The 16,076-nt window shown below is 32.1% G+C and overlaps 3 protein-coding genes across 5 annotated transcripts; all 3 read right to left on the minus strand.

Moving 5' to 3' along the window:
• Window positions 1–760: 760 nt before the first annotated feature.
• LOC146925667 (7-dehydrocholesterol reductase-like protein) lies at window positions 761–2,807 on the minus strand. Its single transcript, XM_085706824.1, has 3 exons — window positions 2,677–2,807; window positions 2,172–2,318; window positions 761–1,239 (listed from the first exon to the last, which is right to left on the minus strand). The coding sequence occupies exons 2-3, from the start codon at window positions 2,314–2,316 to the stop codon at window positions 977–979; spliced, it is 408 nt and encodes a 135-aa protein (XP_085562950.1). The 5' UTR covers window positions 2,317–2,318; window positions 2,677–2,807; the 3' UTR covers window positions 761–976.
• A 1,557-nt stretch (window positions 2,808–4,364) lies between these two features.
• Window positions 4,365–10,134, minus strand: DWF5 (Ergosterol biosynthesis ERG4/ERG24 family). 2 transcript variants are annotated; one of them, XM_085706822.1, is made up of 13 exons: window positions 10,015–10,134; window positions 9,687–9,909; window positions 9,096–9,151; window positions 7,935–8,037; window positions 7,777–7,842; window positions 7,120–7,233; window positions 6,538–6,664; window positions 6,201–6,301; window positions 5,941–6,066; window positions 5,737–5,801; window positions 5,318–5,399; window positions 5,155–5,237; window positions 4,365–4,627 (listed from the first exon to the last, which is right to left on the minus strand). In XM_085706822.1, exons 1-13 carry the CDS (start codon window positions 10,116–10,118, stop codon window positions 4,561–4,563), a joined length of 1,317 nt encoding a protein of 438 aa, XP_085562948.1. In that variant the 5' UTR covers window positions 10,119–10,134; the 3' UTR covers window positions 4,365–4,560. The 2 variants fall into 2 exon arrangements, with proteins under 2 accessions (XP_085562948.1, XP_085562949.1); XM_085706823.1 differs by lacking the exon at window positions 9,687–9,909.
• A 4,247-nt stretch (window positions 10,135–14,381) lies between these two features.
• On the minus strand, window positions 14,382–15,808 carry LOC146925669 (uncharacterized). Of its 2 annotated transcripts, none has more exons than XM_085706827.1 (2): window positions 15,318–15,808; window positions 14,382–14,724 (listed from the first exon to the last, which is right to left on the minus strand). In XM_085706827.1, exons 1-2 carry the CDS (start codon window positions 15,593–15,595, stop codon window positions 14,505–14,507), a joined length of 498 nt encoding a protein of 165 aa, XP_085562953.1. In that variant the 5' UTR covers window positions 15,596–15,808; the 3' UTR covers window positions 14,382–14,504. The 2 variants fall into 2 exon arrangements, with proteins under 2 accessions (XP_085562953.1, XP_085562952.1); XM_085706826.1 differs by having other exon boundaries at window positions 14,382–14,730.
• Between the last annotated feature and the right edge of the window lie 268 nt (window positions 15,809–16,076).

Consider the following 16,076-nt stretch of genomic DNA (forward strand, 5'->3'; position numbering starts at 1 on the left):
CTACAAAATAACAGTTTTCTGTCATATTAATTAATGTACATTATTTTATAGCACCGTTGTGATATTTGCTATCAGTGTTCATTTTTGTTTATGCATTATGGTTGTTACTACTGCACTGCTTCAATTTTTATAATACACGCTTCTGGTTTGCACGTAAATCTGTTTTTTCTGTGTATCTGAAGTGATTTGATACTGTTCTTTTGATTTCATTTGTTCAGAATGAATCCTTCAGGAAAACACATTGAATCTTGCTAAGTAAATCTCTTATCAATTTTATTTTTGTTTTGTTTTGAAAAGGCTTATCATTTTATTGCAGCTTGACTTTGTGTAGACTCTTTTTTTGGTAGCTTCAGTCTTTTTTCAGACTTAGTTTTGAGGCTCATTGAATTGCCAAGGTTTGATGTTAGTCACATCTTTAAAAGGACTATCTTTATCCACCTTCCAACTTAAATATGAATAAAATATTTAGTTATGTATGGTAGAAAACAAATTTTTTTATGTTCTTCCATTTCCATCTCCCATTACTGCTGGTTTTCTATTTTACTGGTCGAGACTTGAGAGAAAGCCAGTACAGCAAGGTAAGACTCCAAAATTAAAACATGCTTTTGTAAGAACCATAACTCTCAGGTCTTGCTCAAAACACGCTTCTTTGAAAATAAAGAAATTTTTCATACTGAATATACCAGTAAGACATAAACCCAAAGATAACATTATTACTAATTTACTATCAAACTAGAAATAAACTAAAAGAATAACTGAATTGCAAATATAAAAATTTCATAGAAGGCAATAATAACATCACTTCCCCATCAACAGAATCTAACTCAAATTTTATCATCACAAGTATAGCATAGTACACAACAAAATAAAGATATGTAGTGAAAACAGCTATTGTGCAAGCATATGGTGTCAATACTAAACAAACAAATACAAATGACAGGGGTTTGCCTTCTTCATACTTGAACAACTCCTTGAATCATCCAGGACCAACTTTAGGAATATCATAATGCTCGCTCATGTTTGCGAGATATTGGTTGAAATCCTGGATTCTATCGCGGTGAGATTTATTAGAAATCTTGGCCAATCTATGAACATCAAGTTGCTCCCTCTGTTCTATGTACCGCCTCTCTGCTGGTGTAAGATGATCATCATAATGAGCAGGCTTCTCTTCCCTGCTCAATTCACTCCCATCATTTACTTCTTGATCATTAGGATCTTTAGCTTGTTCTGTACTTCCACCTACATTAAATACAAATGGCACAAACTATAAGTAAATATATTGCACAATTTATGGTGAACTAAAACCAAAAAGATTAAGGATCTGTTTCGGAGTTTGGAGGGGAAGGGAGGATTTTGAAAGAAAAAGAAAAGGAAGGAGGAAGTGGAGGGAATAGAGGACTTCGGGAGGGGAGGGCTTTGGGGAGTTTATTTTTCATCATAATACAAAATCCCCTAATTTGGAAGGACTCAAAAAATGTATTGGAGGATAAATTCTTCAAAGCCATTCATATTGTTATAATACTCTAAAATTTAAAATATATTAAACACGAGCATTCTCTTATCACTCTACAAAATCGTTGTCTCAAATTTCTATCCGTTTCCCTCCCCCACAAAGCCATCCATTCCCTCCCCTCCAAACTCCCGAACGGAGCCTTAGGAAATGTAAACCAAAAAGAACAGTGACTACAAAATCAACTAGGTTGCATAACAGGTCCCTGTTTACTGAAACCCATTGCCGAAAATGATATTTATTGTTGACTATTGTCATAAAACAATGTCCACTGTCCCTTATGATTTTCAGTAAAAAAATTATGTTCAAGTAAGGTGAGAAGTGCACTAATTCAAAATTCATAATATTATTGAGTTCACCCAGATACTCATTTACTATAATCAAATCACCTAGATTGCAATGGCCTGTTCTTGCAAAATTCATACATATTCTCATCATAATTTTCTTTGGGTCAAAAGGCAAAACATCTTACATAACAAATAACTAGAGTAGCAGTAACATGTTCATCAAACCATTGCAGCACATCAAACAGAACCATTGACCATTTTAAAACATAATACTATGATTGTATGATGTAACAAGAATCAAGGAAAAAGTTTTAGCATGCTGAAAAATCCAACACCATAAGATGTTTTACTTGGCTAGGTTAATAGATACTAACCTGCTGAGATTTCATCTTCAGTTGCTTGCAAAAACTGTTGTTGATTTCTTTTGTTCTTTTTCTTCTTCTTGATTCCGCCAGCAACATCCAATGCTTTTCCCTTCAGCTTCAGTTTACCACCAACAACATTCTCATATGCCGACATATCTGTGAAACAATGATACTATACTAGTCAAATATTATTAATTTCAATGTTAAATTGTTTTTTTGTATATTGTATAAGTTGAATTGAAGAAAATAAGTTGAAAAAAGTTATGAAAATTGTGATAAGCTATTTTAATAATAAATTCACCAAAACGGTGAGTAGATAAGCTGAAATCAAACAAAACAAACCCTAAAGACATGAATGTTTGGGGAGCAGTAGTAATAACATAAACCCTAACATGACAATGAAAATTAGGTTTTAGGGAAAAGTGTTGAATCTATGAATCGATTATTTGAATTAGATATCTAATTCAACGAACGAACGCAAAAAGAAGAAATATTGAAAGTGAAAAAAACGAACCTTTGTGAATTGAATGAAAGACGAACAGATAGATCTTGGTGCGTAAAACGATGGTGCAAGCAAAGCTTCAAATATTTTTCCTCCGATATTATATGTATAGAGATCAAATATTTAATATTTAATTTATCGGTTATTCATTTTTTTTTCAAGGTGAAATATAAAAAAAAATTAAAAATAATAATCTTTTATTACCTGTCAAAAAAAAAATCTTTTATTTTATACGAGATTGAAGATTGAAGAGATAATTCTAAAAAAAACATAATTTCAGTTAATAGTTTAATTTAAGTTCCTTCAAAAAATTAAGTTAATAGTTATATTTTCGAAAGAAATAATTATTAAATTTAATATAAAAGTTGTTGATATTTTTTTTTTTAAACAACCAAATTCATTATACTGGGCCGGCTTAAGACACACCGGACAAGGAACAAGAACGAGATAAATACAAAAGTCCTTTTTTTGTTGATATCTAAATATATATCAAATCTATGATGCACAAGTATGATCGTCTCAACAAGTATTGAAGTTTAAATCAAACAAAACTTAATACTAAGAATGAGATATTTTTATGTGAATTTTAATTTTTGGTCTCTTTGCAATGTGGCCTAATTCAAACACTAATGATTTAGCCGATATTAAAAGAATAAGATTGTACATAGTTCAATACTTTATTGCTTGTATACATTAGACAAACCCATACCTTTTAGTTTTAGTGCATCAAAAATGTTTATTTTGTTTTGCTTTTGAATATGTGAGTCATATTCATTTTAATCATTATACAATCTATATTTCGAGAGAGAGCAATGCTATGAACCTCTTAGATTTTGGAGTGACTCTACCTGCAATTCAATTCCCGGCTTTTGAATATTTTTTTTTTTTGGTCGTGCCATTGTTTTGTTCTTCTTGTGCTTTGGTTTTTCGTTTCAAAATATCATTTCTTTGGTCTATTTTTTTTTAAAAAAAAATAACAAATTAGAGAAACCAGTTTTATCACAAACAACTGTTTTGAAGCTATTATAATAGAAAAACCAGAACTAAAATATATGTAGATTTGTAAGATTATAAACAAATATGTCCATAAATTTTAGTTTGGTTAGTTCTTTACCCTCGAATATGTCCATAAATTTTCAAAACCATAGATTTAATTTAAACTCAATTATTTTTACAAGAATTTAAAGTCAATTTAAATGTTTGTAAAAAATATTAAATAAGATGAAATTAGATTACAATTATTTCACCCAAAAAAATGAATATTGAAATGAAATATAAACTAAATAAATTATGAAATAGCCATGACACTGGTAAAAAAAAAATGTCTATATAATTAATAAAATTTATTATTCACATTATAATTTTTTTTGGTAAAGAAAATGCTTTTACTCTGTTGGAATGTTAGCATGTTATCTTCAAAATTTTAGTATATGGTTTAGATAATGTTCAAATTTTTTAATTGAATCGCTTTCACAATGGAATTAAATCATTTATTTATAAATCAATGGAATCAACCTTCATGATTAGACCAAAATATCATATTTATTTTTGTATTAAAAAATAATATTAAAAAACGTTCTATTCTTGAATGTTTACTCAATAATTGTTCTTAATTCCTAGCTCATATATACGAGGACTCCATGGAGGAGAATTCTGTCAAGAAAAATGTGGGAGATTTCTATTTATGGGCAGCAAAACTATTTCTTTAAAGCATAATTGATAAACAGCTCTAGAACCATTTTAAATCATAACATTCGCTTACAAAATAAGGTTCAATAATTACTGAATTATTTCTTACTGCTAAAGTTTACCATTGCATCTTAAGTGGCAGAAGCAGTAAACAAAAATAGGTAAACATGGCAGCAAGTGAAGGATAGGATTCCAGACAAGTCATCATCAATATATTCCTGGAATGATTCTGTAAGGTACCCTGTCGCAATAGAGTTTCCAGTACTTTCCATACCTGCATGAAGTGGAAATTTTCAACTACATGTACATTGTAATGACACAGAACCATGAAATTTCATATTCCACTGGTAATGAAAAGTTCAGTTGATGCAATGATAAATAAATTTGATTCAATTCTTTATTGCATTGCAGTGGCATTATGAATTGTATATTTCAGAAACAGGCCAAATCTGGTTGAAACAGTAGGCCGTTGGTTTTCTATAGATATGAAAAATAAAGTGTATATATTACATTTAGGCTGTTGGCATTATGAACTGTTAAATTGATGATGAGTTTGACAGAATCGGTGTGCCACTGTGATTTTAGCAAAAAGTACACTTTAAAGCTTCAACAAAATCATGGTGCTAACGTAATTTTGTCAAACTCACAACCGATCCAAACATGCACCGCCATGACTCATAAAGCAAACTTTTTGTAAGAATAGAATGATGACAAAAAGAGCATCTTTGGTTGTCTCTGCACATTGAAAAGAAAATGTCCAAGAACTATAAGCAACACTAATAGATAGAAAATAATGCTTACTTGGATCTGCATCGATCATCATCCCTTTTTGCTCGATCAAAAAGAAGGATAATAAGAAATATCACGTAGAAGTAAGGCAAGAACTGCACGGGAAAAAAGAAGTTGTTAAGCTTAACATTCTCTACAACTTTCAACTGTACAGAGAAATAAACACTCTTCTTACGTGATTGAATAGAGCTGGGACTGTCCAGAAGAATGCAGCTAATATTTCGGGGACATAATGAAAATGACGAGCTAATCCCCACCTGCAGGTAGCACAGAAAAAGTGAATTGGTTATTTTGAGAAATAAGACATGTTCTCTAAGAAAATGTTAGGCCAAGTAGAAAAATCAAATATATATTATGAGATTAAATGTATAAACTATTGTTTCTTTTTTAAAAGAATGTATAACCTATAGTTAGCAATAATATTTCTATATGGAGGCAAACTATAAATATCAGATTGCAACACATTTTAAGTCAAATGTCTGGAATCCACCCCAAAAAATAGCGAGCTTAAGCTCTCCCAATCATTACAACAACTTAGTGTTTAAGTATGTTTACAGATGCTTCAAAAATAGAATGTTTTTAAGGGATATGTACCATCCAGAGGTTAAAAGAAGGCTTCTTTTTGTTTCCCCGGAAGCAGTGGTATATGAGGCTTCTATCTGCAAGTATATTTTCATTATGAATAGCTTATGTAAGTCTTACGACAATAAGATTCCCAATCTGACTTGCATTATATAGAAAATAGAAAGTACATTCCAAATGACAAATAGTAATCCAGTATATTCTATGCATCTTTACCTTTGATGGAGCTTTTCCCCAGACCAAGCTTTTTCCATTTGTCCTACGAAACTCTTGCCTTTGCCTGTCACAATCATAGTTGATGTATATGCACAGAATGCCAGCCACTAAAATAAAGAGTGCTAGCTGAAAGACAAAGAAGCCAATTTTCATAAAAAGGGGAAAACATAGAAATTTGAAAAGAATATTAGAAATAAGGAAAACTTTGCGGTATAAATAACTACCACAAAACAACAGCTCAAACAGGAATGGGATGGTACCTGGGTGCCAAGATTCACTGGATGGTTGACAAGGTACATTCCAGGAGATGTATACACTGATGGAACCCAAACCAAACAGCCCCAGCAAATATAAAATCCAGCTGCAAGATTTAGGGACACGATAAAGAGGTTTAAATACAATGTACACAATGAACTTAGCAATAATATATGAAAACTAATCCAAACATGATAAATGAAATCCAGTTGTTATGGAAGGTATGGTCTTGATCTTAATCTTAATAAACTATGAAAACTAATGACGCCAAAAGAACATATCAGCAGAATGATAGGAAAGAGCAAGTATGTCAACAAAAACAAAGATAAAGCATCTGTAAACCTCGATCGTGTGCAATATCCATCGTGTTCCAGTATCCAGCTTCCCACCAGAAAAACTTGGTAACATACACCAGCATTAACGTAGTATTTACAAGCATTGAGTCAGCTACTTTCCCATTTTCTTCATACTATTAAGACAAGAATACAAACAATAGAGAATTAACCAAAGGGTGGAAATTTCACAAAACAAAATTACAAAATAAATTTATGTTCCTGATTCATATACTAGTAAGATCATGTTCATGGAGGCAATAAGTCAGTACCAACTGGCCACTGTATCCAAAGCAACTAAGGAAGTTAAACCACATATAAATATGATTCATATTCCTATCATAAATTAGATCTCAACATGAGACAAAAAAAAAAATTCAAAAGTAGATGGCCTCAGCTTCTATGGAGCTTGATTGGTCACCTAACCACCAAGGTCCCCAGGTTCAAACTGTTTCTACAAGGAAGTATCAGCAAACTACAAATAGGTATTTAAAGGATTATTCATCTGTGTTTTCCAACTAAATGCTGGATGGCACAATCATTAGGCTTGACTTCAGTATTTATACAAAAAATAAAACCTCGTAGACTCAACCTGCTTTATGCAGTAGGTAAGTGCCAGAACAGCCCACGACATCATTCCAAATCTGCAGTTTGTGAAAACTTTTATGTCAAAATATTTTCCAATGCGTGGATAGAGCTCCATACCCTGCAAGAATGACAGAAAGTTAGAAGGCCGTCATTTATGGGAAAAAGGTGGAATTAAACTCCACATGTCTAGGCCTGTTATTCATATAAAAAAACGTCTCAAGGGATGAGTTTTAGTTTATCAAACAATTTCTTCTAATATGGTGAAAATGAAAATTACAACCATAAAACGTTGAAACATTTCTACAATAAGAATTTCAAAGTTCACATAGTGGCATTATGAACGGAATTTCAGTCAAACCAGTTTAAACAAAAGGATTGGTAATTCTAAGAGAATTTTCCATGCATTATCGGTGCCTTCTTGGTTTAGAATGAGAGAGGCGGTAATTTTAAAGAAAGGTATGTTGCATCAATGATCCTCTAAAGGCACAACGCCAATAATCAGACGAGAGATTTTTCATTCTATCACTCAGTTTTATTTTAATTTTTTCCATTGTTCACATTCTCTTTCTTCAATCAATGTCAATTTCCAATGCAAATAAATGGATAAGACAAAAAAATTGTTGAGCAGTTTAATCAAAGTAAGAAGCAGAGATTAGCATACCCAGTAAAAATCGATGATTATGTTCCCACTTGAACCAGAATCAGTAGAAGATGGTGCCAAATGACCCTATCAAATATAACACTTGAGTCAGAAAATTCAATGTAAATTGCACAGGAAACAAATAACTTATCATTTCTTCAATTTCACAACAGTCTCACTTTTATGTATAAGAAAATACAAAAGATAAAGCTCCCAAAGTTGAGTGTGGAATATATCTCCCCCAAATGATCATAAACGATTGTTGGGTTGAATATCCCAAACCTGAAACATACATGCAAAAATTACATGTCATCTGTTTCTGAAAAAGTAAAAGAAGCAAACCATCTTGCTTTGTAAGGAAAATCTATTATGTAACGCAACTTTCTTGTAGATAAACACATGATAAATTTGACTTAGTTTCTTAAGAGTACTTTTTAGCCTATAAACCTATCTTCATAAAGCCTTGAAATTCAAAAGGATAACCAATTGAGTAGACTAGCAATGAATAATGATATTTTTTTTTGTTTTACCAAATATATCCACCCATCATACATTATCTATGAAGCATTGACACAGACACGGATACAGTACCGACACCAACACATAGACACTGCCACACTGGGAAAATTTTGATCAAATGTGTATCTGTTTGTAATTACAAGTGTCGTTGTCATACACGACATGTGTCAAACACGCCTTCAATTTGAAGTGTCAGTGCTACATAGGAGGACATCATATCAAGTTTAATTCTGAGAGAAGCTCAACTCAATATTATGCCGTGAGATCTCCTATGCCAATTTTCATAAACACAGAACATCCAAAGTGAAATTTAAAAGGATAACCAATTGAGAAGACTAGCAATGACTAATGTTTTTTTTTTTCTTGTTCTATCAAATATATACATCAGCCATATATGACAACCTAAGATCATACAAAGTCTTATTCCTGGAAGACATCAATATTATGTCTTCAGATCTCCTATGCCAATTTTCTTTTCTTTGTGGGAAGAATATAATGGCTGATTTTTGTTCAAACAATTCATTTATTACTACTTGAATTTTCAAAAACAACACAGAACATCCAAGATGAAATGAAAAATCAATTTAATCGGCAATAATGAATGAATGAACCCTAGCACTGAAACTTATTGAATGAATGCGTGTCCAGTGTCCCACACATGTCACCGACAGATGTCAATACATTCAATTAGTTTATTTTCTGAAATAATTACAGGTGTCAAAGTGTTAGTATAAGTGTCAATGCTTCATAGCGAATGAAGTCCTATCTTCTTTGTTACTTTTCTCCTTTCAATTAATAAGCGCAGAACCATAAGAACTCACCGCCAAAGTGCAATGTAAGTAACCAAAGTAACTAAATATGCAGCAACACCATTTGCCTGAAGAAATACAAACAACGACGAGACTTGTTATTACAATAAATTAAGAAGAAGAAAAAATGTATGTTGTATTTAATTTGTACGCATCGACAGTGTAAAATTATTTTATCACATGCCTCCAATTAAATCGTAACACATAGTGTGTTTGATCTACTAAAAGGTAAATACAAAACATAACTACACATCTTGTTAAAAAAAAAAAAAAAAAACACAGACAAACTTTGATGGTATTAAACAACGTTTTTGTCTTATACGATGTTTGGTTTTTGTCTTATACGTATTTTAGATAACTTGTAAGAATTATTGAAAATAAAAGTTGTGTTGTGGTTTAGTGAGGAACCAAAAAAAAATTGGTTTTTGTCTTGTCTTGCCCCACAGGCACAGGCACAGGGAGGGACAAAAATTTCAGGAGCAACTGTGTTGTTCTCTTGTACTCTCTTCTTCTCACACTGTGTAGATCAAATCAACTGTCTATCTATCGTGTGATTTGATTGCATGCAAAAAAATAGAGAGAAAGAGAAAGAGACACACAGACCTTATAGACAGGGCGGTTACCGGTGGGAGAAATAGGACCGTAGACAGTTTGACCAGGAAGAAGAAGCTGAAGTGAAGCTTCAAAAGCAGCATAAACAGCTATAATTTGGAAAGCTGGAAGTGTTGGTTTAGGCCATAGATTAACAAAACCTTGTAAACCATTATTGTTTAAATAATCAAATGTCTTCAAAATTGATCCATCCATAGCCGTCATCGTAAACCATCTTCATTCAATTCAATTCAATTCAATTCAAATTATTAATTAGATTATAGATCTACTAAATAAATAATTGATTAGAAATTAAGTAAGTAAATGAGTAGAGACTTACAGTAGATTGACGAAAGGAGGAGCAAGTGTGAGAAGAGATATCATAGAAGCATATGTGACGAGTGGTGAATGTACTGTTTCGGTCTTCTTCTTCGATTCCACCATTTTCGATCTTCTTACTAGTTACGACTTAGCGTCTTCGACTATAAATAAATTATAAAATGCGATTGTTACGCTCAATCTAACTGCACTAACGCTGCCGTGATAGACACACACAATGTTTGTTTATTTTTGGGTAATATCAAAATCATTTTTAACTTTCTTTAACAATAAAACACACACAAAATATACACCCTCCGGTCACTAATATAAGCAAAAATCTACATTTTAGATTCATTCATTTAATAATGTATGTGGTCTATAATAAAGACTATGTGCATCATTAAATGAATGAATCTAAAAGGTAGATTTTTGCTTATAATAGTGACCGGAGGGTGTACAACTTTCTTTTTTCTTATTCTTAGTCAAAAGTACAAGATATTCTCTGTTAGTTAGTACCAATCATTCAATGTTTTGCTCTTATTATGTTTTATTTTATCCCTTTATTTTCTTTGCCTTATATATATATATATATTTTTTTTTTTTGACTGGGTTAATTAATGATACTATATTATAAAATAAAAATATTGATATCATATGCAGTAATAATGACTATGCACATATATAGAAAAAGTTTTTTTTTTTTTTGTCTAGAAAACTACACGCTAAAATTGTTAGATAATCTGAATGAGGATCAAATCGTTGACTCCTCCATTTATATGTGTTGTTTCGTCTATTTACAAATTAAAAAACATCTTTACTTATGATACTATAAGTTTCGCTCAAATTTTAGAATAAGAAGAGTGTACAATCAAATTTGTTTTGAGTTGCTACATTCTTCATTGATATTTGAAGAGTCAAGTACACATTATCATCCTTAAAAAAAACATTATCAATATACAAAGAAATTTCATAAATAAAGCACGTTAACATACCGAAACTTAATCATAGCAACTAAATCAATTTCTTCTACATGTGATCAATGATTAAGAATAATGAAAGATCTATGTTCTTTAATCTCATCTATCCTCTAGAAAAAATGGGTTTCGTTGTTCGTTCATATAAACTATAGATATTCTCTTAAATGATCAAATCAACAACATATTAACAAGTCATTTATAATGTTGAGGGAAGGTTGAAATTTGTGATAACCACAATAAGTCCCTTATTCAAAACACAATATCGATAAAATGAGTCACTATTCGACAATTCAACAAACACTTAGGATGCAAACTCAAAGCAAACTAAAGATAAAAAACTTCTTTATTTATATGTATCAACGATACTAAAATAACAAATTTACTACGATTTCTAATCTGTAAGGATATTTCATATGTTGCGGCGCATACTCGAAATGCAATTCATCATTTATCCATACAAGTGTGTGACATTTTTGTCGCTAGAATCTTTCGATATATATATATATATATATATATATATAATAAGATCTCACTATGTGAATAATGTCATAATAATATTTTCTTAAACCTTATGCACAAATATGATTTGACGTCTCAACACAATGTCATACCTTTTATCAGTTCAAAAAGGTGATGAATCACTACATTAACTTATCTTCTAGTTAACTCAATCAAAGAATTTAGATTAAAAAAAAGACACAGAACAAATACAATCACAAATAATAAATCAAAATAACAAGGGTTATGTTAACTTGTGCCCTTAGGGCACAAGATAAGAGACTTAAAATAGAATTAAATAATAAATTTTATATTGAGAATATAACTTTTTAAACTTTTAAGGTATTGAATACACAATTTCCAAGAAAAAAATTTCACATTTGGTTTCTTAATTTATGCCTCAAGGTTTTCATGGTAGAGGTGTTACCGACAAACTCAAGCAATGGAAGACGATACTTGTTGGTCTTATAGGTGGAATCCAACACAAGCACGGTGGAGAACGTGTTAAACAACTTGATAGAATTTGGATGTGCCCAAAAAACATCATTGACTTCATCAGAATCACGATACTTTCTACAATGATACACGTAACCATTATCAACCAAAGACTTCAAGAGATGTTGCATATCATTCCTCGTACCCCTAATAGACCGCCTATACCTGTGACATGCATTATAAACGTGTTTCATAGTAGTTGAAGTGGTACGGTTCCTCTTCCGTAAGTTGGTAAGCATTTGCCTCGGAGGAATGTTTGAATCCACCATCTCTTGAAGGTGAACACGTTCATTTGAGTTTAGACGACCGGCGGTTTTTTGACCTTTCAAAACATCTGTCATGTCATGGTTGTGTTTACCATCACCAACTTTGAGGCTCCAATCACCACCAGTCAACAAGTAACCTCTCAGCCAAAACGAACACTCGCATTTAACGGAACCAGCTATCTCGCGCCGACTCTTTCTCTTGTACTCGGTGTATGAACCTCCCCTTTCACATATCAAAGTAATAAAGACGTTTCTTCCATTGCCATCATTATCGGATTTACCAATAACAGTGGAAAAACCGAGTTTCCTAGCTTTCTCTTGAACTCACTCCAACAAATCATTCCGTGTTGCAAACTTGTGTGTAGTGGTAAAATGTTCTCGCTGATCAATACAAACAACAACAACTGGAGGTGGTACAACGAGAGGAATAGGAGGAGGAGCATCCTCTACTTTCGCAACGCCTAAAGAAATTTCAAGTTTCGGTGGTGGTAGTGGGGGATTCTCGGATTTGGCATTCCCAGAATCATGCACATCTTCAAGTAAAAGAAGCGGCAACACAATAGGAGGTTCAATCTCATGTGGATCATCATTTTGGACATCAACCGGAACAACCATTTCTGAAAACAGTGCCAGGCATAGTCAGAAAATGAACACAGTTTCTGTACTGGTGCAGTCCGGAATTCGAAATCCGGATCGCATGAATGCAGTCTGGATTTAATATTCCGGGACGGTACAGTACAGATCATATGACGTGATCAAAAGGAAATCGCCTAAAAAACGAATGGAAGAAGGTTTATATACACATTACCTTTGCATTCAGACGAAAATGATGATGTTAACCCCCCTTGATGGCCAGATTGCTGCTCTAAACCATGTTTTCGCCCAAAATGGTGTTTTTTTAGAGGTGTAGGGAGTGTTTGTGATAAAGGGGTTGTGCTTCAGCTAGGTTCTGGGGAACTATATATAACCTAGCTGTCCGGATTTCATTTTCCGAAAAAAAAAAAAACTACTTTTCCCACTCAGTTCAAAAACCAGTGGGTTCAGAATTGGTATTCCGGAATGCAACCATTGTGCCGGATTATGTGTTCCGTGTAGCCTTTCACCCTGATCAAGTCCCAGTTTCACAAGTGACAAGAAGCAGGATGGTTTTCTAATCTTTTCGAATTATACAATCCAAATAGTGTACGTATTGTATAATCCGGACAAATGGTATTTTCGTCAAAATCACAGGGCGCGCGAGAAGGCAACATAGTGGAAAAAGTAATAAACAAAACAAGACATATCTAACGTACAAAAATAATACTTTGAACCAAATTAATCTGGTGGTGATTAGTTGATAAATGATTCGAAGAGATCTAACTTTCTAACATATGTTTCAATGGGTTGATATTTTTTTTTAGTGTCTAAGATTTGAACCCCAAACCTTGCATGTATTATGCATTATCTCTACCAACTGAACTAAACTAACAGACCTTGTATAAATTATGCATTATCTCTACCAACTGAATTAAACTCATAGAAACAATGGGTTAATATGTATCATGTGTGTATGGTTTCACTTCATGATAAACCAAAATTAATTCTCCAGTGATGTAGAAGTAAAATTTAGAAATTAAAGTTTTTGATTGTACAATGATTTTAAAATTTAAATTTAGAAATTAAAGGTTTTGATTGTACAATGATTTTAAAATTTAAATTTATTTATTAAAGGTTAATTAAGTAAATGGTCCCTGTAAATATTCAGAATTTTGTTTTTAATCCTTATAAAATTAAATCAAACTTTTTAGTCCTTACAAAATTTTTCATCAGCATTTTTAGTTCCTATAAAAAATTTCCATCAACATTTTTAGTCCTTGTCAAAAATTTCCATCAACATTTTGATCCCTAAAATGCTTAAGGAAAAAGTCACAGGAACTAAAAGTGTGATTTCATTTTGTAAGGACTAAAAACAAAACTGTAAATATTTACAGGGACTAAAAACTTAATTAACCCTTTATTAAATCAAATAATTCAAACCTAAATCACTTTAGCTTCGAGTCATTAGAATCAATTCACTCAAAACAAATTTTGAATTCTAAAGCAAAAATTCATGTGTCTAGACCTCATTTGATCATTCAAGCCTACAAATGATGGAAGCTTTACACAAGATATCCGGCTTCATGTCATGTATTAAGGCATATAACATTAAAAAAAATACATCTTATTTCTTATAAAGTATTCATTAACTGCAAAACAAAACAGAAAAAAGAAATGAAATGAAATACATCTTAGAATTAGAGCTCTTTTGGATGTTTCTTTTCCCTATCATCATCAGACAAACTCCTCTTGACCTTCACTTTTGCCTTCTCAATGGTTTCTCCTGCCATATCTGCTGCTGATTTTGCAGCATCCTCCAACGTTGCTTTACTTGTTCCTAGGCTTTTGGCTAAAGCTTCTTTCACCTTATCCCCTGCTCCATTGTTATCTACCACTGCTTGGCCCTCATCTCCTCTCCTAAAACTTATCAAAACAAAAATGTTGATTCATATAAATTCCTCATACTTCAAATCAAATTATTAATGAATGAAGTAGCTAGTATTTGTGTGTCTTGTGCATGGTATGTAACAAAGAATATGAATAATATACTAGCTAAAAAAGTTGAATTACTGCTGAAAATCTAAGACAGAAAATCCAGCTCAAATGTTAAACATTTGATACGTTTAAAAACGAGTTCAATACACACTTCTCTACTCTCTAAACTTGTGTGAGAAAAGAGACAGAAAACAATTCTTTGACTAAATGCTGACTCAAAGTCAACACACAGATCAATATCGTACACGTTTTGAGACATGAAGATTCAGTTGGAAAAGAAAAACCTAAAGACCAATATGTTACAAACACACTATATATATGACTGCAATTGCAATTTTGTCTAAATGTGATGTTTAGTTTGAACAAATTTTTGGTTGCTAATTGACTTTTTAATTAGTAGGTACAATAATATGCTATGAAAATAAAAGCACGAGGTTGATATGATGAGAATACTAACTAAATAAATAAATAAATAAATTGAGATGGAGAAGGTTGTTGAATTAAAGGTAGCTTACTCTATATTTGGAGGGAAGAAATAAGCATAAGTGTGATTGACAATGGCCTTAACCATGTGCCAATATTGTCCAATACTTGTTGGGAAAACTGATGAATACATAGAATATGCACTTCTTAGTCTCTGCCATACCCACAAAGCTGATTTCTTGAACTGATCTTCATCATTAACTGAATCTCCATTGACGTTAGCTATAGAAAAGCTGAAGAATACTACTAACACCAACAACACCAAAATCACACCACTTGCACCATGCTTTTTATCCATAGAGTAGAGCATAATGTTATTCTCCTTCGAAACAAAAAAAAGTCATTACCATTAATAATCTTGTTAAGTACGGTAGGGAACATTGTTAGCTTGTGGAAACGTTAGTCACTTGCACCACGTGGCCTTTTTGTATTACTTACTCACCCTTGTTCACTCTACACGTTTCACTTCCTCCATTTCTCTACAGCCTAGGCACACACAACACAACATGGTCTTTATCTTTCTATCTACCTTCAATGTATTTATTATACTCCCTCCGTTTCAAAATGAGTGTCGCTTTAGCCAAAAAAAAATTGTTTCAAAATGAATGTCACTTTCAGTTTTCAATGCAATAATAACTTTTTCTTTTCAATTGTACCCTCCAATTAATACTCTGCACACTACTTCCAAAGTATTACTTTTAAAACTAACCAATAGTTAATAAGGATAATTTGGTAAAATAACCATTCTCTTTCTTTTAATCATTGCATTTCTTAATATGTGTGTAAACACC

The sequence above is a fragment of the Medicago sativa genome, chromosome 4, assembly GCF_051527215.1.
Source record: "Medicago sativa cultivar Bolivia chromosome 4, Bolivia_mono, whole genome shotgun sequence".
NCBI classification, from domain to species: Eukaryota; Viridiplantae; Streptophyta; class Magnoliopsida; order Fabales; family Fabaceae; genus Medicago; species Medicago sativa.